General features: G+C 38.6%; 2 protein-coding genes and 1 pseudogene across 5 annotated transcripts; 2 read left to right on the top strand and 1 right to left on the bottom strand.

Moving 5' to 3' along the window:
• Positions 1-780: 780 nt before the first annotated feature.
• Positions 781-8,583, bottom strand: LOC121943816 (diablo homolog, mitochondrial-like). Of its 4 annotated transcripts, XR_006105870.1 has the most exons (8): positions 8,504-8,583; positions 7,907-8,033; positions 7,673-7,795; positions 5,309-5,419; positions 5,033-5,129; positions 4,430-4,653; positions 2,447-2,500; positions 781-962 (listed from the first exon to the last, which is right to left on the bottom strand). XR_006105870.1 is itself a non-coding variant. In XM_042487436.1 (7 exons), the coding sequence occupies exons 1-6, from the start codon at positions 8,545-8,547 to the stop codon at positions 4,445-4,447; spliced, it is 711 nt and encodes a 236-aa protein (XP_042343370.1). In that variant the 5' UTR covers positions 8,548-8,583; the 3' UTR covers positions 4,043-4,307; positions 4,430-4,444. The 4 variants fall into 4 exon arrangements, 3 of the variants coding, with proteins under 3 accessions (XP_042343370.1, XP_042343371.1, XP_042343369.1); XM_042487436.1 differs by lacking the exons at positions 781-962; positions 2,447-2,500 and adding an exon at positions 4,043-4,307; XM_042487437.1 differs by lacking the exons at positions 781-962; positions 2,447-2,500 and adding an exon at positions 4,043-4,292.
• Positions 8,584-12,144: 3,561 nt separating this feature from the next.
• Positions 12,145-13,083, top strand: LOC121943464 (annotated as a pseudogene).
• Positions 13,084-21,399: 8,316 nt separating this feature from the next.
• Positions 21,400-23,932, top strand: LOC121943463 (odorant receptor 131-2-like). Its single transcript, XM_042486982.1, has 2 exons — positions 21,400-21,474; positions 23,069-23,932. Exons 1-2 carry the CDS (start codon positions 21,400-21,402, stop codon positions 23,930-23,932), a joined length of 939 nt encoding a protein of 312 aa, XP_042342916.1.
• The last annotated feature ends 320 nt before the right edge of the window (positions 23,933-24,252 follow it).

Genomic DNA, 24,252 nt, shown 5'->3' with positions numbered 1-24,252 from the left:
AATTATATTTAAAGTACGTAAGTATCAGATATAATTTTATTATATGAAATGCACTTGAGTATTGAAAGTAAAAGTACAAGTAAATGCTTTAAATAAAAAAAACAGGCAGTCTGAGTTTTGAGAATTATAAAGCTTTTATCTTTGCAATATCTACACCACCTTTAAAATGGAGCTTTCATTACACTTGAAGAGAAATTAGGCCTCTTTCTAAATGTAACTTTAAGGATTTAAAAGGCAAAATCCAATTTTTCCATCCTTCCCTATTTTGTAGTAAAATGCAAAAGTAGTGGAGTAAAAGTGAAAGTTGAAAGAATTATAACAAGTAAAGTACAAATACTCACAGAAATACTTAAGTAATGTAATGAATGAATGTAATTAATACTAATGTTACATTATACTACTGTCTGTTAATGATATCACCAATTTGGGCAAAATAGTTTCAGCTATGGGTTATTTTACACCACTGATATAATTTATGCTGCAGAAACCCCCTCAGTAGCACTAAATAGTTTATGAGCATTTACAACCCATGACCTTTGTAATTGTGGTTACCTCACTGAGGTTTTATGCAGCAAAAATACTTCTCAGTAAGCTCTATTACATTTTCTTCCAGGCAAGCGAAGGCTGCACTGGCACCACCTCCCCTATGACTAGTGGGTGCACATCCACACAGACTGTCTGGGACATTTGGTTTTACAGTCTGTGAAAACAGCCTTTGTTAAACACAACATTCCTCACTAGTCACATTGGTGAGCCGGTCCTTGCACACCTCAAAACCTCCCACTCTTGCCCCCCTTTTTCTGTAGCCGCCACTCTCAGTCCCATCCCCTGCCGAGGCTTGACCATCTAGAGTCGGGAAAGGTCACCTCACTGCTGACGCTACACACTTGTGTTTGCAGCTCCACACAGGTCTCCCCCATAATGAGCTCCCTCTGAAGTGACCCTCTGCAGTGCACACTGACCTTTGGAAGGCATAAGAGAAGACAATTAAGACAACGTACATGTTACAGAGCTCACATTACTGAAGGATAAAGCTTCTACAGTGAGTAGATTTGGAAATAGCCTTGCAGGTTAGGTTTATGTTTTTAAAGTGTGGTTAAACATTTCTGCAGTATTTAATATAATATGATAACATGCACATAAGCAGTGGTGAATGAAATACTGGAAAGCCACACTTGAGTTAAAAGTACAGATATTGTTCCAGACAATGACTTTGGTTGAAAGTCACTTATCAGAAAATCACTTGAGTAAAAGTCTTAAGTATCTTATATTTACTGTACTTAAGTATCAAAGGTAATTTTATGATATTAAATGTACTTAGTATTGAAAGTAACATACAAGTAAATGCTCATAATAAAAATGCAAGCAGTCAGAATTTTTAGAATAAGGACATGGAGCCTTTAATATAATTGAAAAAAAACATGGTTGTTTTTTTTCACAACTTAAGGAATTTAAAGAACAAAATCCTGTTTTCCCTTCCAGCCCATCCCTGCCTTCTCTACTTTGTAGTAAGTAACTAAGATGCATAGGGTAAGTGTAGTGGAGTAAAAGAGAATGTTGACAGAGATATAAAAACTCAAGTTAAGCACAGATACTCACAAAAATACCCAAGTACTGCAACAGTTTTGGTACATTACGCCACTGCCGGTAAGTAGGAACATAAGGTGGCAGAAATGAGTGTTAAAGGTTGATTAAAAATGTATGCACAATCACATTGTACTGCATGTGCTGGTATAGAGACAAAATGCCACATGCAAATGCAGCAGAGTACAGTTTATTTACATGAAGGATTTTCTAACAATCTGGAGTTTAATTATGACCACAAACACCAAAGAAAATAGGTCAAAACCATTGTAATAAAAAAGTAAATACAATGTGAAATGGTGACTTCTATAAATAAAAGTATACTGACTGAGAATAAAACTACAAATACTGCATTAAACTGTAGCAATAACAAATGAAAACGTGTTGCAATGGATTTAGCTCGCCATCTGCTGGAAATAAGGGATAGGCTGATCATTTTTTAAAGTGTCTGGTCAATATTGTTGGTCTGTGAAGTCATATGTATATATGAGGTCAGTCTGCATTCAATTCATTTACAAGTATACCCCCCTGCCTACACCTGAGCCTAAGTTTGCAAAATCTGTATCATTTATTTTTTTTTGCTTACTTGTGCATATAATGTGTTGTACGTTATTGCATCATACATGTGTTCTATTTCCCACTTTACTGACTTGTTTTATTCGTATTGCAGCATAAGGCACATACTTTTATATTTTTAACACACTTTACACACTCAGCACATTATACATATTTATAATTTAAATATGTACATACTATTACCAATTGTTTTTCATATTAGTGTATTTCTATTTTCTTTTTTTCTTAATACTTTGTGCTTTTACTTCTTTCTAAGTTTTAGTTATCTTCATGATCATATACTCACCAAGTAATTCACAAGACACAATCCCCTCCATGGATCAATTAAGTATTTCCGATTCTGAAAAAAAATATTCAGCCATGAAATTTACTGGCATTATTATGTTCTGTTTTTAAAAAAAAGTCTCATTAAAACATCACAACCACACAGTTTCTTTGAAAGGAGGAAGACTGTTTTGTTTTTTGTCCTGTGACTGTGTGGAAAGAGTTGATGCTGTAGATGAAGTGATGACAGTGAAAAGGAGTTGAGAAACAGCCTAAAAGCTCAACAGGAGGGTGAGGACATGGGTAATTTGCAGAGAAGTTGGAGGTGCTGAGTGAAAAAGAGAGATACAAATAACAAGTAAGAAAAAGCATTGACTTAAAGATGTTCTCAGAGCTATGTGAGAGGGACTCTGGTAAATTCACAAATTTTCAAATTGAAATTTGTGTTTACTTCATACATAACTTCAGAGTAACATGTATAATATGTGATACAAGTAGCCAGTTGGCTGAATTTCACAAACACAGCGTTAGTCAGCCTGTTGTTTGGTGTCTCTGGGTTTTTAAGTGTTTACAAAGCAGCTTCTGGTTACTTTAGTAAACAGAATATTTCCAAAGAAGACCACAAGGGGACATTCTGTTCACATAGTTGGCACAGACAGCTTTCATGTGCAACGTCCATATAACACCAACAATTAAGTCAGAACACATCTGGCAAATGCTGGTTTCAATCAACTTTCATGCTTTGGCAACCATATGAAGTGGACACTTTGTTTCCCCTCCATTTTTAGTACTGGTTGAATGTTTTTCAGTCTTTTGGATCAATGTCAAAAACATGACCTTACAAGACAACACTGAATCTGATCCACTGGTGGCTTCAGTAAACAGTCGTCTGATAAACATGAAGAAAAAAAAGCTTTATTTTATTTTTTGATGCTATTTTAACAAGTGAAGAGCAAAAATAAACAGTTTTAATACTCTCTGTGTGTTTCAGTACCCACACTACCATCCTATTAGTATACCAGAAAATATTTAGTATGTCCCAATACATACTGTAGTATGTTAAATGTAACAGTATGTTCTCCTGCATCTCGTGGCATTTTGCAGTATGCAAGCTAGCGAACATGCTTTTCTAGCTATTCTGACCCACAATCCTTTGTGAAGTGGTAAATATGTCACATAGACTGAGCCACAAACAGATAACAGCTCATTGACAGGTGACAGTCACTGCATGCAACAGTGCATATTTTGATAAGGCAGCTGCAGTAAAAGTAAAAAGTATGCAATTTGGAACACAGATTAAGTTTGCGATTAGCTGGGAAACATGGAGCATTTAGTAGTTAAAGAGACACATATTGACGAAAAATAGAGCTAAAAAGAAAACAATCATTCATCAGGTGGTCAGAAACAACTCCAAATGAACACTAATCCATGCCTGAAGGTTGTGTTAATAACAGCATTTGATTGCTTTATGAATTGATGGATATATATAAGCAAGAGGATCAAAGTTCAGGTTATGAGTAAGTAGTATGTCCTGATTGGGCGCATACTGCATGAAACAGAACGTACTTTGTAAGGGCCGCAGCAGTACCTACTAAAAGTAAAAAGCAAAAGTACACGATTTGAAACAAAACGTATGTGTTTTGTCTTTATTAAATTGAATTATGGAAAGTGCACAAAAATATGATGTTCGTCCAGTAACAATACAATAAACAACAGATCAAAAACATAATCCTCGTTACAGCAGAAGCAGGTGCCATTATTCAAATAAATAGTCTTCCATGACCAAACACTATTGTGAAGACAGATGGCGTCCTCACTTTGTGTGATTCACTTTTCCAGTGTGGGAATTTCTGTGCAGAAATCAGCGCCTAAATGAGCACAATCTAGATGACATATCACAGAGCCAGACATGTTACAGACTGGAAAAGAGAGAAGACATTCAAAGGATGATAAAAAGACATTATTTTCTTTGAAAGCAAATAAACCTTTTCTTGTTTTCTGATACCTTTTGGTGTTGGTTTTAGTCTTCTCTGAGATAAGCCTCAGGCACCTCTTCCTCATCACTGTTATTCTCTAATGAGGCAGCGTATTGTGCCACCCTTTCAATCTCCATCACTTTAGCCTCGGCCAACTTCTTATCTGCATCAGCTGACAGTTTCTGTGCCTCCTCCACCTGCGACAGGGCCACCTGAATATTTGTCCTCACTGTGATGCACGCATGTTCAGCTCCTGGACACACACAGACGCAAACACACACTCTGTCATATTGTTAAAAACTGTAAACATGGTTGACACAACACCACCTTAAGTTCAGACATTAGGTCCGGTCATTAAGAAGGTACTCTTGTCCATCATCTCCATTTAGTTTTGCACAAAGCCCGACTGAGTGACAACAAATGATCCCTACACAGTCTTAAGTGTAACACTGACAGCAGCTGAATAGGAACAGGAACAGAAAGCCAAGTACAAAGCTTTGGGAAGATGATTCACAAGAAAACACTTTTATTCATCATTACAGAAACCCTAAGAAAACTTGCCCCGACCATGACATCCCAACCATTAGATCACACAGCCGCACAACCACACACACATATCGTCTTTTACACACCTGAGCTGTACGCTGCCTCGGCTGCCGTTTCACAAAGCTTGACTGCGCTCATCCAGGTGGACTCAAAGCGCTTGCATTCATCTTGTCTGTCATTAACCTGTCAGGATAGAGATAATTATGAAGCAGAGTAAGACTCAAACAGATCTACAGCTGTTCGTTTTGTAAGTCTGCTGTAATATTTATAGCGCAGCAATCTATAAATCAACCGAGAAACTGAATGCGAGGCTCAGGTTTGTTTTGGAGTACTTTTCACAGGAGAGGACAAAACAAACTAACCTCTGAACGCTGGCCAATGATCACCTGCCAGATTGTATCCTCTTCTGCTGGAGTCAGTTTTCCAATTGAGTCCAGATATCGTCTTTGGAGGGCAATGAGTGTGTGCACAGCCTGTTAGCAAAAACAGGAAGAAAAACACACTAAAAAAACAAAGGACCAACTTTGGAGGCAGAGAGGCTCAGAGGAGGGTTTTCTGGAGTATGAATACTTATGAAATGATATTCGGGCTGAAACAAACGGCTGTAAAACAGGCCTGTAGAGGTCTGTATATTATCCCTAACACTACTCAGGTCAGTGTTTCTGAAAAGAAATGTATTTGAATTCTTTGAGTGCCATAAATAAAATACCATTCACCTCTGTTGTATCGGAGTGAAAGCAGAAGTCACCAAGACGACACTGCGTATATTTCACTGAAGTAAGCAGGACAAATGGTATGTCTTTGTGTGCTTTAGATGAACTGGCCTTTTAAGGTTTTTGGCCATCGTTAAAAAATCCATTGCAGTTTGTGTGGAGATGTGTCAACATTGCTGCATCTGGACATGGGCAACTCTATACCTGTTTCACGCTGAACCTTCATCCCTGGTCTACTTCAACATAGACTAATGGAAAAAAAAACTGTCATCTTACTCATCCAATCGCTGTCCAATACATAGTATTCATATGTACATACAGCCAATGACAAAATATTCTTTGTATCCAATATTTCTGCCTGGTGCAGCTCAGTGTCATCACATAGTGCATCACTGACCTACAGTAACCCTTCACTGTGAACTAAGGTGAATGTCCATGACTGTTCATACTAGATATGGATGTGCGGTGACCTATATTAAGCCTTTAAATGACATAAATGTTCTGTTGTAAGGGTTAATCTTAGAGTATAGCCATATGAATAAGAATGAATTAATTTGGAATTTGTGTACTGTACAACCTCAAAAGTTTTAGCACTTTTTTATGTCTTTTTTTTTTTGCATGTTTTTTTCCCCATGTGTTTATGTCTTTTTATTTTGTTATAATTATGTGTGGCCCCCAAGAGGAGTTACTGATTTTTCTGCATCAACTAATGGGGATGCTAATAACAGAGTACCTACATATTTTCATGGACAAAATTTAAAAACTTTCCCATGACTTTTAAAGAACCCATAATAACTTTGTCTCTTTGTCCAACTTGCCTGCCGTTTTTCAAACAAAACGGATTCTTATTTTCTTGAAACAATAAATTTCAGCTGGCGTTAAAGGGAGACATGGAGCACAGGATAAATGAAGAAACCTACGCAAAGGTAAACAAAACGTCACAAGAGACGCATATTAAAACTACGTTACATCGACAGCTACAGAATATAAATTTGCCATCACTCTACATAATGTGCAAGGTTATTAATTAAAGATTACTGTAACAATTTCACTACACACAACAAAATTTCATGACTTCTGCAAAATTATCTATGCTTTTACTAATTCCATTATTTTTCCAGGCCTAAAAGATGTTTTTCATGACTGTCAGAACCCTGTAATAAATAAAAATAAACTGTTAACTTCAGTTCACTGGGTCTCATTCTCAAAACCTGAGAAAATCTGCAATCTGCAATAAATCAGCTCTGTACTATAAACCCACACCGGATTCATGAATGATATGGAAAAATCGGATTTGATTGTAGGTACACGTGTAATTCATGAATGCCAATCAACTGTAAACTGAGAGCGTGCTCCCGCTGCTTGTGTTACTTATCCAAATTGAGGGTCTAGGGCAGATGTGTGCAGACTTTTTAGAATGGACGCCAGATTAGACTATGTGAAAACACGTAGGGGCCAGCTGCTCACCGCTTCTTATATCAAATGGGTCACTGAAGAAACAAACAAAACAAAAAATCCCAAACAAACAAGACAAACGCAACTGTTTTATCTTCAACTTTCCACTCCTAAAAGTTGCTGTCCTTACTGTCAACTTTACACTCGTTTGCTTTGGCCATGTCTGCTACCTCGCAGGAAATGTCTGCTGTTAAGTAACCGTTCTGTTTGCTTGACTGCCGTCTGTTTATGAAAACACATTAGTTTGTCAGCATAGCTCCTACTTGATGCATGTCTACAAACTGCATAGTGATCTAATTAACCAAATTTGTGTTGTTGGCCACATACAGTACAGTTTAAAAGTCAAAGTGAGAGCTGTGATGGCCCCTGGGTTGGATTTTGGACATGCCTAGTCTAAGGACAGAGGATGCTGTATGCTGTACAGATTGTAATGTCCCTTGAGGCAAATTTCCAATTTGTGATATTTGGCTATAAGAACTTGACTTGTACACATATTAAACTTGCCACAAGTCATTTTGCAAACCTTGGATTTAGTTAAAATGGTTGCCACAAACTTACTTTTGAGTACTCTGTGATGGCATCTATGAGCCCCAAAGTGGTCTGAGAGAGAAAAGTGCTTGAACTGTCTGTGACCAGAGAGGCGGCTCGTCTGATCAGAGAGTCATGAGAGAGGTTTTCAACCTGCAACAGATACACAGAGAAACAAGCAACACTGTAAGAATCTGCCGTAGATGTCTGCTGTCATTCTTATATACCAGCATGTGTTTGCCGCTGACAAGGTGACAGACTCACCTGTTTGAAAGGTACAGCACAAAGTCCACCGCCCACAGTTAAAGACGCGATACTTTTGTACAAGATATTGGTCCATTTCCCCGGTTTATGGACAGCAGGTATCCTGAACAGGACACGAGCTGAACTCCTGAGCAACACAATATAACCAATGTCAGTTAAAAACACGTGCTGTTTCATCAAGGAAATTTATATTTAAGTATCGACGCAGTGTTACGTTGCCTCGTTGAAATAATAAGCGAGTCTATAGGCGGTATACGATCAATTTATTGATCTTATATCGCCTGTTGCCTCGCTATCTTGCTCTAACCACTGACCACAGACCTAACTATCAACTGGGGACTCAAAACTCAAAGCTAATTTGACAGCTTACCTAATTAGCTAATGCTACTTTTAAGCAAGAAAAACAAGTTTAACGCGTGCTCTGATAACTTCCGGTTGCCGATGCTAGCACTGTTATGGAGCAAAACATCCTCATTTCCCCACATTTAAGTCGAGGACGACGTTTCTTTTTAAGATACGTTTAGCTTTGTGATCGTATATTCACTCAGTTACAAACTTTACTTGGATAATTTTATCTCACCGTAATACACAGCTTACCTGAGCAGACGGAAGCAGGTTGTCGCACTCCTCAGCGCGGCCATGTTGGTCCGCCACAATAAAACGTTCGTCGTCACTGAGCAAAGGTTCCCCTGCTGTGGAGCTGTCACACACTGGACACTGTCGCCCTCTCCTGGAGGAAAACTACGCATGACTTCTTCTGCTCAACAACCTCTTTCTTTTTTCTTTAACAAATACTATTAAACTACTACTATACTACTACTGCTAATAGTAACAACAACAACAACAACAACATAAAACAACAAAATAATATAATAATAATAATAATAATAATAACAATAATAATAATAATAATAATAATAATGATCATTTATCAGTTATTATTATAGCAGAGTTTACACAGCTTAAGGCATATTAGATTTAAGACTTCTTCTTTTTTTTTCTACACCTTTTTTTTTTTTATACCTTTTTAATGCTACTCTGAATTAAATTTAAGACCAGTTTTCCAAAAACAAAACAAAACAAACGTGGATTACAAATAATTTTACCCAAATGTTTATTGTGATTTAAAATATAATTTTTGTTGGTTCTGCTACCCTGATCTGCCTGAGGTTAATGCGAGGGACATTTAAATAATTTAAAAATAATAATAAAAAAAAGATATAAGAGATACATAGAGATATATGTTACTAATTATTTTCAGATTTTAACATCTAATGTCAGGAAAAAAGGATTTGTAAAATCTTCCCATACAGCGAAGAGCATCAGAACCTGGCCTTAAATTATTACTACTTCTCTGCAGCAGCAACAGCAGCTTCATGATTGTACTCCCAAAAATATTGATTGTTTGCACAGTTTTTAGGGTTAAACTATAATTTTCAAGAACTCTGAGGGGTTAATCCTTTTACACTTGGATCGGCCTCAGTTTTCTTGTGCTGTATTCGCAAGCATTTACATTTCTGAAGCCTGAGAAATTTTTGATATGATTTCTTTTGAAAACATGGGGGAAAAGGCAATGAGCCACATTGCAAGAAATGTCTCACAAATTTGAAAAAAGAAAAGAAAATTAGCTTGGGGATTATTAAATATTATCCCGAAAAAGTCATAAAACCTGTATTTTTAATTCTTATAATTATAGATAGATTTCAAGTTATTTATTCTTTTCCTTTGTTCCACTTTCTTCAGCTCACTTTTTGTTATGTTGTTTTTTACTATTCCCTTTTTGTTGCTTTTTTTTAAGTTACTTTTCTTCTAACTTTTTACAAACTTTAGGGCCATTTCTTGTTAGGTTGATCAATGCCTTCAATGCCTTCCCATGATTTGAAAAACATCAAGCCAAAGGATTATGTGGGTCATCCACTGATTTCATTATACCAGTGAGATAATTTATGAGTAAAGTCATAAAATATATGTGGGATATATTAGGGACTATAAAAAATCTGGCAGTATTTGCTCAAAGGGCAACTGTTAATGTGGATGTCACCAAAACTGATTTTACAATATATATATATATATATATATATATATATATATATATATATATATATATATATATATATATAACCTTAAAACATGTTTAAACATCCATTTAGACAAGATTAAAGTTTGTTAATAAAGTTGGACTGACAAAGGATCTTAGATGAATTCATTAGTCAAGCAAACATCAACAGAGAAGTCCTTAAATAATTAATGATGCCATTAATCATTACCTTTAATTAGTTTCACTGGTGTTTATTATTATTACACACAGGAATACAGACAACTGGCTAATTATCTTCACCATTATGTTGAAGACAACATAAACTGATGATGAAAGACAAGTAAAAACTTTCAGTGTTTTATCCCCTCATGACATCTCAAAGTTAACTATCAGAAGTTGATTGTTCAGGAAACAAACTGTCAGCAAAGTACAAGTCAAAGTTATTTGTTTTAAAGTGACATGTTTTTTTTCCCTAATGTTTGTTGCTTTATTCTGTATATGCATGCAAACAAAAAAATCACACACACACACACACACACACACACACACACACACACACACACACACACACACACACAATTAACAAGTACATTTAAACCTACAAACTTCATCACAACTCCTGCTGCATAATCCAAGTCTCATTTTATTCTGTCATATGCTCAGTGCTTTCTAAACACATACACATATTTATATACATATACATATTTTCAGGAAAATAACGTACATTAAAACTGAACTCACTTTGCCTTCTGCAAAGCCACTTGTAAGCAACACAAAAGCTTCAAAGTTCTTAGTGGGGTATTTACTGATGTATTTTATGTTGTAGAGCAAAATGTGAAAGTCTCTTAAGCTGTATTAACCACAGACCTTATTTTTGGCTTCTAACTGAAAACCCACTCAAACAAACCCATTGTGTTTGAGATGAGGGATCCAGAGGTGCTGAAATGCTAACTGATTTCTGGGTTTTAGCACTCGTTACTGGGGTTCTCTTTTGGGGTGTAAATCACAACTTCTGAAACATCTGAAAGTTTATCTTGGCTACTTACCACAATCTGCCTGGTGCTAGCACTGCTTAAATGTTTAGAAAGGATGTGTGCATGGACAGAAATGGTGAAATAGACGTATCTTGGGAATTTTTACTTTGCATCAGTACTACTGGATCATTGATCATGGAATTGATATATTGATCCAGGTCAATGTATCGTTACACACCTACCACTTAATTGATATACTGCGATTGTAGTACAACTGCATCATAGTGTGCAGACGTTTTTACAGACTGTTTGTACGATAGGGTTTTTTTTTTTTTTTAAAGGAACCCTAAGCATCTTGTCTTATTTTTATTTTTAAAGATATTTCATACTGCAGGTGTGTTAATATAATTCTAAATATTTATTTATTTACTGTACACATGGGGTCACAGAGAGCATTTACATCCATATCTGTGAACAACATACACGCTTTACACACAAGATCACTGTGACCTTCACCTTTGACCATCAAAATCTAATGAGCTAATCCTTTTAACGTTTGTGCCAAATTTGTAGAAATTCTCTCAAGGGTTTTGTGACATATCGCTTTCACAAGAATGAAGCGTACGAGGCCACAGTAACCTTAACCTTTGATCTGTGACCACCAAAATCTGATCAGCTCATCATTGAGTCCCTGTGAATGTTTGTGTCAAATTTGAACAAACTCCCTTGAGGTGTTCTTGAGATATTGTGTTCACTAGAATGGGCATACATACATACAGACAGACAGACGTATGTACGTACAGACAACCCAAAAACATGGTTGTGTAGACCAGAGGCATAATAAAATATTTTCTCAGCAATGAGTGTAATCTAATTGATCACAGTATGAGGAGCACTGGAAGTGTACAATGATGACAGCAATAGTTGTCATGTACCAGCCACTCACAGCTTAAAAGGTCCTCTCAGGGGCGACACAGAGCTCAGCAGAAAACATCTGCCTTTGTAACTGTGAGCAATAGTGCCATGTAAGTACAGGTAGGGTTTGAGAAACTAAAGGATGTTTTTAACCTGCTGTGTTCATGTGTGTTAATATGTGCAAAATCTGCTGGTTGCAACTTTTAGATGGTTTATGAAAAGCCTGATCAAATTTATTTTGACACAGTTTAGATCATGACACTTGACACTCTGTCTTCATCACTCTGTGTTTATGCACAACACTGAAATATATGGCTAACAACAACTCATTGGTTGGTGGTGGATCCTCAGTGCGAAAGATTAATTATCGAGTCATTTTAGTCAGGTTTTGATAGCACTTTTCCTCTGCATCAACTTTTTGCTGATCATAACCTTCTTTATGAAGGATTTCTTTTACACAACCATGCGCTACATCTTATTTGCTGTAACACTCCTGTCTGATTGTCTGAACTTGATTGTGACAAATTTTATGCTTATTTTTGACTATTTTCATTTAACCATGCAAATATGGCTGTGTCTCATTTTCTACATTTTGTCAGCGGTGTACACTGTCGTCACACCACTTACTCTGACAGCAATGACCCTGGAGCGCTATGTGGCCATATGCATGCCCCTGCGCCACGGAGAGCTGTGCTCCACACGCAGCACTATGCACTGTATCTTCATCATTCACGGCCTCAGCTCTGTACCCTGTTTTATTGTCCTCTCCACCTTCTTTGCATCTGCCTCTAATAGCGTTTACACACAATATAATGCATGTTCAGCTGAGATATTAATTTTTGCAGAAATGGCAGGGTCATCTTAGGTCAGCTGTATATCAGTTTTACTTCTTGATTATGTGTATTATTATTGTTTTCTCCTATATTAAGATAATGAAAGTGGCCAAAGCTGCATCAGGAGAAAATAAAAAGTCAACATGGAAAGGGCTCAGAACAGTAATTCTTCATGCTTTCCAGCTTCTGCTCTGTCTCATCCAGCTGTGGTGCCCATTCATAAACAATGCTGTCCTTCAAATTAATTTCATGTTATACATTAACATCAGGTACTTTAATTACATTACTTTTTTTCTTGCTCCAAGGTGTCTGAGCCCTCTCATTTATGGCCTCAGAGATGAAATGTTTTTTCATGCACTGAAATACTATGCTCTCTCTGGCTTGTACAAGAAAAAATCTTTAAATTCATTTAACTGAAAGAAATGAATGTACCTTATCATTCAGTGAACAAGCAATCAGTAAATATGCCCTCTGTTCAATATCTCAGTGTGTGTTCACACATTGGCCTATTTCTTTCTATGAGCATGACTGTGATTACATTGATCAATTCCAGCATTAACGTGAAGCCAAAAAAATTTCCAGTCTCTGCATTATTTTGACACCATATAGACCCCATCTGATGAGTATGATTGATCCATCATGCAGTTGTCTAAGGATGCATGATAATACTGGCATGCACCATTGGTATCTGCAGGTACTGGCTTTAAAATGAAATATCTGAACCAGCCAACATGCTGATTCCTGCCGATATCACAAGCAGAAATGTTGTTAAGTGATAAGTATGTTTCTTATTTTGCACAATAAATGAATATGACATACCCTTAAAAGCATCGTATTTTGTGTCTCCATCTGGATATCCTGGCCATCAGGATAAATGTATGCATAATATGTAGCTTTAAAATATCAGTGTTGGCCTGTTTTGATATTAAATGATCATTCGGAGCTTTGCATGCCACTGCACTTTACTACATGGATCATAGCAGCTAAGAAAGTGATACTTTCTCTCTCATCAGATATTTTTAAGTCCTCAAGTTCAGCTGCTTTTTGCAAGTTAGCTGTGGCCTTTTTTCTTTGTCTGTTACCAATACAAATTGCATTAACACACCCCCACCTTCTCTGTTTTACCGTAAAATCCCACACGTTCTCATCATAAATCGTGACATATCGCCACTTTGTCAGCATACTTCCACATCTACATATTACACTAGGTATCATTCTGCTATGATGTTCACATTTCTGTCATGCTTCTACTGACACCAGGATGTCAAAAAAAGCACATGCTTAGAATTAGGTAACAAAGGCACGGATGGTTAGGTTTCGGCAAAAAGGGTTACATGCTGAGGTGTAGTAAAAAAACATCACATTCAGATTGGAAGCAAACACCACCCTCCCGGGTAAAGTTGTGCTCCTTCTACTGCGTTGTTACTGGAAGCATTTCAACCTGATGCCGTCCGGTGGCATATCATGCTAACACGAGAGGTTCCGTCCGGCTGCTTTATCAGCTTGCTTGTGTGCGTATCATGCTGCCGCAGCAGATGCTGTCCAGCAGCTTTTAATAACATCACAACTGGTTCTCTCTGGCTGCGTTCTCAGCTGACACCCTGACGGTGTGTCATATAGCCACAAAAGTCAGCTTTTGTTGTATAGATTTTATGCTGAAATTACTGCAAAAGCGGCAATATTTGATGAGTTCAGAATGAGAAGAGGCTGTAAAAAAAAAACCAACTTGTTATTACTTGTCCACGGTTAACTAAGACGGTGTATTTCAACACAGTCTGATAATGTTGTCATTTTTAGCCACAGCTGAGAGTTGAACATTTTCTCTTGACTGGATCTTTTCTTATTCCAATATAATTATTAACACATAGCTTTTTACCTCATTATTTCTCAGTAAATGATGATCTTGGAGTGTTCTGTCACACTGTGGCAAAGCTTTCCTGCATATTGGAAAAACAGCAACATGAAGAAATTGTTTTGTATTGGGGAAAAATTAACAGTATTGTAACAGAAATAAATAAGGCCTACAAGGATTGTGGTTTGATTTCATTCAAATGTAGGCATGATTATCTGTATACAAGCTGGCTGAAAAACAGCCACAACTACAGTCAGGCTTGGGCTGGGAACAAAATTTGGCCCTGGCGTTTTTTCTTCTGGACCTGCCCATTGTATGCACCCAGTCCATTATTTAAAATGCAGTTGCCCTGGGGAAGGGCACAACTTTCAGTCAAAATATTAAAAAGTCTTGTTAGAATAACAAAATAATAATAAGAATCACAGTGCTGTCTGTCGCAGTGTCAGTGCTGAGCTGAGGTGAGAGTGGCTGATACTGATGGACGGTGCGAAATATACCACATTTCAAACAGTGGACCTCAGCAAAATGTCTATCCTTCCTTCGACAACCTTCTGTCCACAAACACACCGGGTTGAGTTATAGGTAAAGGCTGGCTCAAAGAGAGTTGGCATTTCTTTTTTTTCTTTTCCTATTTTTCATAAAACATTCATCAAATTATGTGCCATATTGCCTTTTTTTAATGCTTCTCTCCTGTTTGACCTGACATTACAAGATGGACGGATCCACTTGAAGGGGTGGAGGGAAGTGATGATAACACCTGTACCACTGCGCCTGCCTTACAGCATCAGTAGGTTGACTTCAGGAAGAAGAGGACGTCTTCACAGCCTTTACAGATCAGGGGGGAGACTGTGGAGGAGGTGGAGGCCTACAAATATCTGGGTGTGGTGATCAACAACAGACTGGACTGGAAATCTAACACTGACGCTGTGTACAAGAAGGGGATGAGCAGACTCTTCCTGAGGAAGCTACGATCCTTCAACATGTGCAGCAAAATGTTGGAGATCTTCTACCAGTCTGTTTGTCTCCAGTGCCATCTTTTGCTGCTGTCTGTTGGGGTAGCAGCATCAGAGCCAGTGACACCAACAGACTTAATAAAATCATTAAGAAAGCTGGCTCTGTGGTGGGTTTCAGGCTGGAGACCGTGGAGACTGTGGTGGAGAGGAGGACACTTAAAAAACTGCTCACCATCATGAACAATGCTGAGCACCCCTCCACCGCACACTGGACCGACAGCGGAGCACCTTCTCCAACAGACTGATTCAGCTTCGCTGTCGAAAGGACAGATACAGGAAATCTTTCCTGCCACAAGCCATCCACCTGTACAATAACTCACCTCTGTCTGCGCTTTAAACTCTGGTCTTTAAACTCCATGTCACTCTACACTGCTGACTCTTGCACCTACAGTCTATTTATCTTATTCCGGTCAAATTTTGCTTACTGTACCTCTGCAACTGCAGTCACTCCGCACTTTACACTTGTATATATGTATATATGTTTAGTCTCTTAGTTTTTAGTTTCCTAAGCGTATTCCTTTTATATTCTATTAATATTGTTTGCTCTCTTTATTCTCTTTGTTCTTACTGTATGGCGCTGCTACCCCAATTTCTCAGTTTTGAGATCAATAAAGTATATCTATCTATCTATCTATCTATCTATCTATCTATCTATCTATCTATCTATCTATCTATCTATCTATCTATCTATCTATCACCCAATAGAGGTCCTGTGTCCATGCCTCTACAAGTCAGAGTCAAGTCCAATCCAAGGAGGCCCCACTGTGGATCAGGGCATCTGTGGGGTACCAGCACATCCACCCACAAATGTTTGATCAGATTGGTATCACAGGCATTTGGAGGCTAAAGGTGACATCTTGCTCTTTGTCACATTCCTCAGGCCATTCCTGAACATTTTTCTATGGTGTGACAGAGCGCTTTGTCCTGCTAGGGGGGGTCCACTGCCATCGGGGAGTGTTGTTGTCATGAGGGGTACGTCCTTGGTCTGCAATGGTGTTTGGGTGGGTGGAGTGTGTCAGGTGGTATCCACATGAATGCCTACACCCAAGGTTTCCCAGAAAAACATTGCTTTGTACTGAAATAATCAATGTTATGCACGTCACCAGCTGATCCACATGCAACCAAAAGAAGATTTAATAAAATATATTTTGAATGATGTTTAGTCATGCAAGTGGCATATCTCTAGGAATGGCAGTGTTGTTTTGTTAGTGTGTCTGTTGGTCAGTCAGTCCACCACTCAGGTCCAGACTGAAATACTAAAAGACTATTGAGTGCATTCCCATTAAATTTTCATTCTTGTGACTCTCTCGTGTTTTTGGATTTTTGCTTATGGTGTATTTTTTTGTGTTTTCTCCAGTGCCTCCCATCTCCAAGCTCCAGCGCCTCCTCGCTCAGCCCCTCGTCGTCGTGCACAGTCCTCGCCGCATCCACCACACCTCTGGATCACCGCCACCTTCCACCTCAGCAGCCTCACCAGCTCGTGCCGCCTTCACGAGCCCCTGCCTCTCCTGCCACCTCTGCCCATACGATCCCTGGCTCCTCTCTCCTCTGCCATTCCCTTCCTCCACACTTCATTAAACACGTTGTTAATTGTTCCCTCAACCTGTCTGTGTGTTTGCTCCTGGTACCTCTCCCACCCACAGTTCCCGGAACCGTCACACAATATCTCAACTACTGGATGGATTATGGTGACATTTAGTACAAGCATTCATTGTCTTCAAAGGATGAATTGTCAAAACATTTACCCCCCTGTTCTTTCATGTGGCACAAACAAAACTAATGACATTCCCATCAGGTGCTTCAGATGTTTGTGTTCAGTGCTTATCAGCAAATGTAAACCTACCAACACACAAAACCGAGATGGCAAACATTTTATGCATTAAACATCAACAAGAGCTTAACATCAACATGAAGGTAACTTTTCTGACACCTCCAGCACCTCCAAGAAAACAAACAAAAAATAAAACAATAAAAAAACAATGAAAGGGTCGTGAGGCCACACTTTTGCGGTTTGCATTCACACTAAAAATCAAGACATAGACATTTAAATACTATTTCATCTTTAAGTGTAAGATGTCCAATACAAACATCTTGATCATTTTATTTAAGAAAAACAATGGATTCTTATACAAACTGCAAGACAAATCAAAGGTTTTCAAAGGTTAAGTCATCCATTTTCACTCAGAGCCCAAATCAACAAAGGAAAGTTTAAATAATTAATAAACCAATGAACCCTTAATGAGTTTCACAGGAGTTTATTTGCCATAAGAGAATACTGAAGATTGGCTCATTAGTGTCACCGCTCTATTTGGAGTCTAAATTCACATGAAGAAAAACAAATAGTGTCGTATTCCCCATGATACCTCAGTGTTAGCTGCTGCTAATTACTAAGTGCTAGTAACTAAGTGCACAGACCAGACAACAACAACAATCTGAAACTTGATTGCAGAACAAACTGTCTCATAGGTAAAAAGTATTGTGCAGTTGTGCAAAGTGTTGTCAAATTAGCACTTCAGGTGCACTGACTTTTGCTTTCATGCTCAAATGGGTGGTTTAGATTAATTCAGCTTAACTTTGAGCTTTTTACAACCACTTTTATTTATTGTCCTGTTAAACTCTACTTGAACTCAAAACGTGTATCCTTGACCTAATGATTTGAGAGCATGATTTAAAGACCAATGTGTTGTATTAAACTAGAATTACCATCTTGTGGTTGTTTGCCTCCACCAACCAGTCATGTTGCAGTTTACAGAGTCGTGTAATACATGTGGTAAAGAAGGATTTTAATAAAAGGTATTTTGTGTATTTTTGGGGTGACATATGGTTGCTTTATACGTCTTCATCCACAGATCTATGCAATAACAACAGTCTCGATGAGAGCTCCCAAGATTAGTGAAAAAATTCAGTATCTGACCAAATGACTTAAGACATTTGTGTAAAATGTTGTTGTAATGGACCCTTAATTGGCGGCTGTGGCTCAGAGATAGAGCGGGTTGTCCTCTAATCGGAAGGTCAATGGTTCAGTCCCCGACTTCTCCAGGCAACATGTCAAAGTATCCTTAGGTAAGATACTGAAAAAAGTGCTGTACAAGTACAGTCCATTTACCATTTACCAATAAGCCCCTCTACTTTGTGAATGTCCATCAAGCTCTTGGGACATGGAGCCTTGACTGTCACAAACTGCAATCCCTGAAGAAACATTATTAATTTTAGAAAAACAAAAAAGTGATTTCAGATAGACGAACACAGATGGGTCTATAATATGTGTTTGAAGGATATATCTGCAATTTTAAACTCACTCAGAAGCAAAAACACATTAAAAGATAAACGTAGCTACAAGCTAAAGCCTATTGTTCAGATCACAGTGTCTGACAACCAAGACAGAAGAAAATGCTGCCAGCTGGGGGCGGCAAGCGAGCCGAACCCTGTTCACCAGCACACTGTGAGATAACACATAGCTGTTGTAATATTGGCCAAGTTTCCTTATTTCCCTTTACTGGTTGAAAAGCAGGGTAGGTCTTTACTTAGTGTGTTATATTATTAAAATGCAAAACACATTCATTCAGGGTTAGCAGCTTCAGTAGCTAGCTAGCAAGAAAACACTACAATTTTCAGGGTTTGATTTTGGTTTTGAAACAGGGAAGATATGTTTATCTTCTTCCAACCTTGCAGGTCGGACTCTTGTTGGAGCTAACCAATGGTAGGCCATGATCGGCCAGTCTGTGTGCGAGGGGCAGAACTTAGCAAAGCGTCAATTAGTTTGAAGGAAAAGGAATTCTTCAGATATTGCATTTATAAGAATGAGAAAGACATGGATGGAGCCCAGAGCGGAGCCTTGTTGCAACATGACATCAACCTAGTAACACTGATCCTTACTGACTAAAAGTTAGTCACACAGCTGGCTTAATTCTTTAAAACCTAGGCCACAACAATGGAGAAGCAGGGGCTCCCAGCAAACCCAGGTATGCAACTGAACCTGGTGGTGCCATGGCCTAACCTTGCAGGGATCAAAGCACAAGCAATAGACACACTGCAACCATGTTCTCAAGATCATCTTGAGCACAGGAAGATGTAGATGTATCATGCCCAGAGTGGCATCAGGTGCACACACCTGAAATGCACCGAACCATTTTCACCAGTCCTGTGTCATTACAGTGAACACAGACCTTGAAAAGAAGCCCAACATGTCCAAGAGATAGAACGGCATAATCACACACAGCATTGCTGTACATATGTAGCTAACTCTGCAGCACTGTGGGTCGGGTGTATGTGTGGACCACAGCGGCAGGGTCCCTGTCTACCTGAAGTACACACACAGCTGTCAAATGCATCTGATCATTTTAACATAACATTCCAGTGCTGCAAGCACCTGGAGTGCAAAGAGCTGTCAGTACACACAGTCTGAGATCAGTGCAAGCAGCAAAGCTGTCTTCAATGACAAAGCCTTCAGAGAGGAGTTCTCCAGAGGCTCAAAGGGATCCTTCACCAAGGCCTTGAGCACCAATGCCAGACCCTATTTGAGTGGAGAAATACATGACCAGGCATTGTCTCCTGACCCTGTGCAAGAACCGCTTCTCAAGATGGTGGGCAAAGACTGGTCTGTCACCAAAACTTTTCATGGAAGGAAAAGAAAGCTGCTGCATACACTTTAATATTGAAATGAGACTGCTCTATCCACCCATAAACTCTGCAGAAAGACAAGAATAGAACCACCTGCTCACTACAAAGTATCTAGCCTCCTTTCCTTGAACCAGCACTGGAACCTCAACTGCCTTGTCTTGGAGCAGACAGTAATAGATCCTGCTTTTGCTGCCAGGATAGTCTACGCAACCTGCACAGACAGTCCAGCCCTCTTCAGCCTGTTTGTCTCAGAAGCAAGGCCTGGAGAGGTTAATCTAGAGTGGGCAACATGTCTGTTGTACCAGACAGAGACCCCCACCACTGGAGGATGGTCAAGGGCTAGGCCACCACCTTTAGAGCCATTTCTGCATATCTACATCAGGCAGTGATGCTTAAGGTGAAGCCCCCACTCATCTGGTAGGGGTATGGCCCTCAAAATGAGGCCAAAAATTATGTTCTGCAGTGCTGGATTGTGGAGGCCAAAGGCTTTTCACCATCATCAACAGGGCAGCAGACCAAACTCCACCCTACCTGTTAATGGAGGCCACTGTGGTGATGTTGTTTGTCCTCACCAACACATGCCTCCCCCCATGTCAGGGGCCTGAAGTGTGTGAGGACCATAAAGAGGAGAGGGCTGAACCAGTGGTGAGGTCCGTGAATGCATCACTAACGGTGCTGGAAAAAAATGGGTGTACGAAGGAATTGGACCATCCTGACAAGTACTGGTCTTTAAGAGTTTTTGGGTCTAACAGAATGAGCTAAGCCTCTTACTCAGAAGCCTGTACAGTTAGCGTGTTTCTTTGTGCTGTCTAGGTTCATTTTGTGGGTAAACTTATTTGGAGAAGCCTGAGGACATTAAGAATTTGTACAGAATATAATGTGTATAATCATAGTTACAAAAGCAATGATGTTTACAGTTGATGACGACACTGTTTGCTGATGTCATTTGGTTTTCCTCTTGTGTTATAGTTGCCCATAAAAGGTCCTCACACAGTCCTCTTTCAGCAGAAGACCACTGTCTGTGTAGCTGTGTGTCACTATGCCATGGTGAATTTATAGATCTTCTGTCCTTTGACCTGTTGATATCGTTCTGTTATATTCATCGTACATATGCTGCTGGTGTGTATTGGTTTTATTTTGGTCTATGCAAATTCTACCAATTACAGCTGTGAGGTTCTTCATATCAAACCTACTTGACCGAATCAACTCTGAAAATTTGGGTATCTGAATTCAAAACCAGATAAATATATGGCTAACAACAACTCATTAGTTGGTGGTGAACCTGTGACACGGCGTAACAGTGACATGATCATTGTAATACAGGTTTTGGTGTATGTTTTCCTATGCATCAATTTAGTTTTTGCTCCGGCAAGTGGGTCGAGCATTAGTTTCAACCTAGCAACAGAGACGTTTTCTGGACTTTGCTGAGTCCACTGGCCAACTTGAGCTCATATTATCTAAAAATTGTGGGGTATTCCAAACTAAATTAGTACCACAGATATGAACACAAAACTTCCTTGCTAGCTCAACCTTTTAAAGGTACCTGCTGAAAAAAAACATTTCTTTTTTCCATATACAGATTTAACTACATCTCCAAACTTCACTTGCATTTTTAAGTTTACTGCACTGTGTCATTGGGGCATCTGATGGAGGATACCAGAGGATGCCAAACATTTTCAATAACTCAAGAGAATAGTAAAGTCCAAAAGTCACAATTAATGAGAAGAAAGATAGATGTAATCATTTTTAAATTCATAACAGGTTGTTATCTAATGATGTATTTTCCTTAAATCTATATTATATGGTGTTTAGCTTTTCAAAACCAACTTTTTTAATGCACAAGCATTAGCTATTCTTCCTGAAGTTCACACAAATACATTCATACACTCTTACAAAAAAATACCATGGATGAACACAACAAATAAAACAGCATATCTTGTTGGTTTAACAGTGAATCTGGAAGAGAAAAAAAAGTCATGATTTTATCAAAAATTAAGCCAAACCGGGATTATAATTCAATCACAATTCCGAAGAATTAATAGCAGACTTTTATCTTCATACAAACAGTAATTCTTAAGAAATAAATGGCTGTCTGACTGACCCAGATTTCTTTATTATCCATCCTGTACTTTCACATAGTTAGTTCCAAGAAAACAGGGACTAAAAAACGTGACGAGGTGGCCACCACGGTGTTAAACGGATGAGTTCACCTTTTGCAAGCTGACAGCAGAGTTTGTATTGGTTTGTTGAGGCACATTGCATTCTGGTAGTTGCAGGATTTCTACCCCGTGAACAAAAGTGAAGGCCACAGGACTTTTTCCTGTTTTCTGTGTTCGTGTAGCACCAGTTTCAAAAGTATTAGTATCTTTCTACTGCATAGACAGCCTAGTTTAATGAAAAGACCATCTTTTCAGCACTGAAATACTTCTTAAGAGCAACATTTGTAGGAATTCAGCATCGAGAAAGGGGAGAGGTTAATAGTAACATTTAAGACAACCCTCACAAACACAGCTGTATGATTATAGGCTAAGGCTGGCTCAAAGGACATACTGTATAAAGTCTTCATGCACAGTCCTCTCAGAACTCAGCAGAAGACCTTCGTCTGTGGAGCTTTCGGTCACAAGTCCATGTTACTACAGGGATGGTTTGGTATACCTTAAGATCTTTTTAGCTTTGGCCTGTTTCTGTGAAATGAATTGTACATATATGTCATATGTTACTGGTGTATTGTTTTTGTTTTGTTCTATGTAAATTCTACCAGTTGCAGCTGTGAGGTCCTTCATATCGAACGTATTTTCCTGTATTACCAGCACCATATCAGAATTAAACAGCAGAGAGATATATGGCTAACAACAACTCCTCGGTTGCCGGTGAATCTGTAATGCAAAAGATCACTGATCGGGCCATTGTGGTACAGGTACTAGTGTCAGTTTTCCTATGCATCAACTTTTTGCTGCTCACAACCTTTTTTATGAAGGAATTTTTCTACACAAACATGCGCTACATCTTATTTGCTACTACATTACTGTCTGATTGTCTGATCTTGATTCTATCAAATATCTTGGCCATCTTTGACAATTTTCAGTGGACCATGCAAATATTGTTATGTCTCATTTTCTGCATTTTGTCATTTGTGTACACTGTCGTCACACCACTTACTCTGACAGCAATGACCCTGGAGCGCTATGTGGCCATATGCATGCCCCTGCGCCACGGAGAGCTGTGCTCCACACGCAGCACTGTGCACTGTATCTTCATCATTCACGGCCTCAGCTCTGTACCCTGTTTTGTTAATGTCTTAATCTTCTTTGCATCAGCTCCTCTCAGCTTCTACAGACAATACAGAGTATGTTCAGCTGAGATATTCATTTTGTACAGTTGGCAGGGTCATATCTGGTCAGCGATATATCAGTTTTACTTCTTAATTATGTGTATCACTATTGTATTCTCCTATATTAAGATAATGAAAGTGGCCAAAGCTGCATCAGGAGAAAATAAAAAGTCAACATGGAAAGGGCTCAGAACAGTAATTCTTCATGCTTTCCAGCTGCTGCTCTGTCTCATCCAACTGTGGTGCCCATTCATAGAAGCTGCTGTACTTCAGATTGATGTTAGGTTATATATTAATGTCAGGTACTTTAATTACATTATATTTTACCTTACTCCAAGATGTCTGAGTCCTCTTATTTATGGCCTCAGGGATGAAAAGTTTTTTCTGGCACTGAAGTACTATGTTTTCTGTGGCCTTGTTGAGAACAGTTCTTTTCATTTGACAAATTAGGGCCCAAATTTGCTACAGAAATTAATAACACACACACTTTTCCTTTTATTGTAAAATGTCAATTAATGATTAAGAATGTGGTATTGTCTCTATAAATTCTAATTAAAAACACTTTTATTGGTCAATGACTATATGTACATTGTATTTACAAGTGATACTAAATGCACATAATCTACATCTCTTGGGCAAACTTTATGATCCATCGTGCAGATTATATCCACCTGGTATGGAAATGCCCTCAAACAAAAGAAGTGGCATGCTCACTCAAAAATCCTTTAAAATGTTTTCAGTGCCGACCCGAAAGTCACAATTGTGAAAGG

The sequence above is a fragment of the Plectropomus leopardus genome, chromosome 5 (assembly GCF_008729295.1).
Source record: "Plectropomus leopardus isolate mb chromosome 5, YSFRI_Pleo_2.0, whole genome shotgun sequence".
In the NCBI taxonomy this organism is placed as follows: domain Eukaryota; kingdom Metazoa; phylum Chordata; class Actinopteri; order Perciformes; family Serranidae; genus Plectropomus; species Plectropomus leopardus.
Note: the sequence above shows the minus strand (reverse complement) of the source record. Positions and strands in the feature narration are given on the sequence as shown.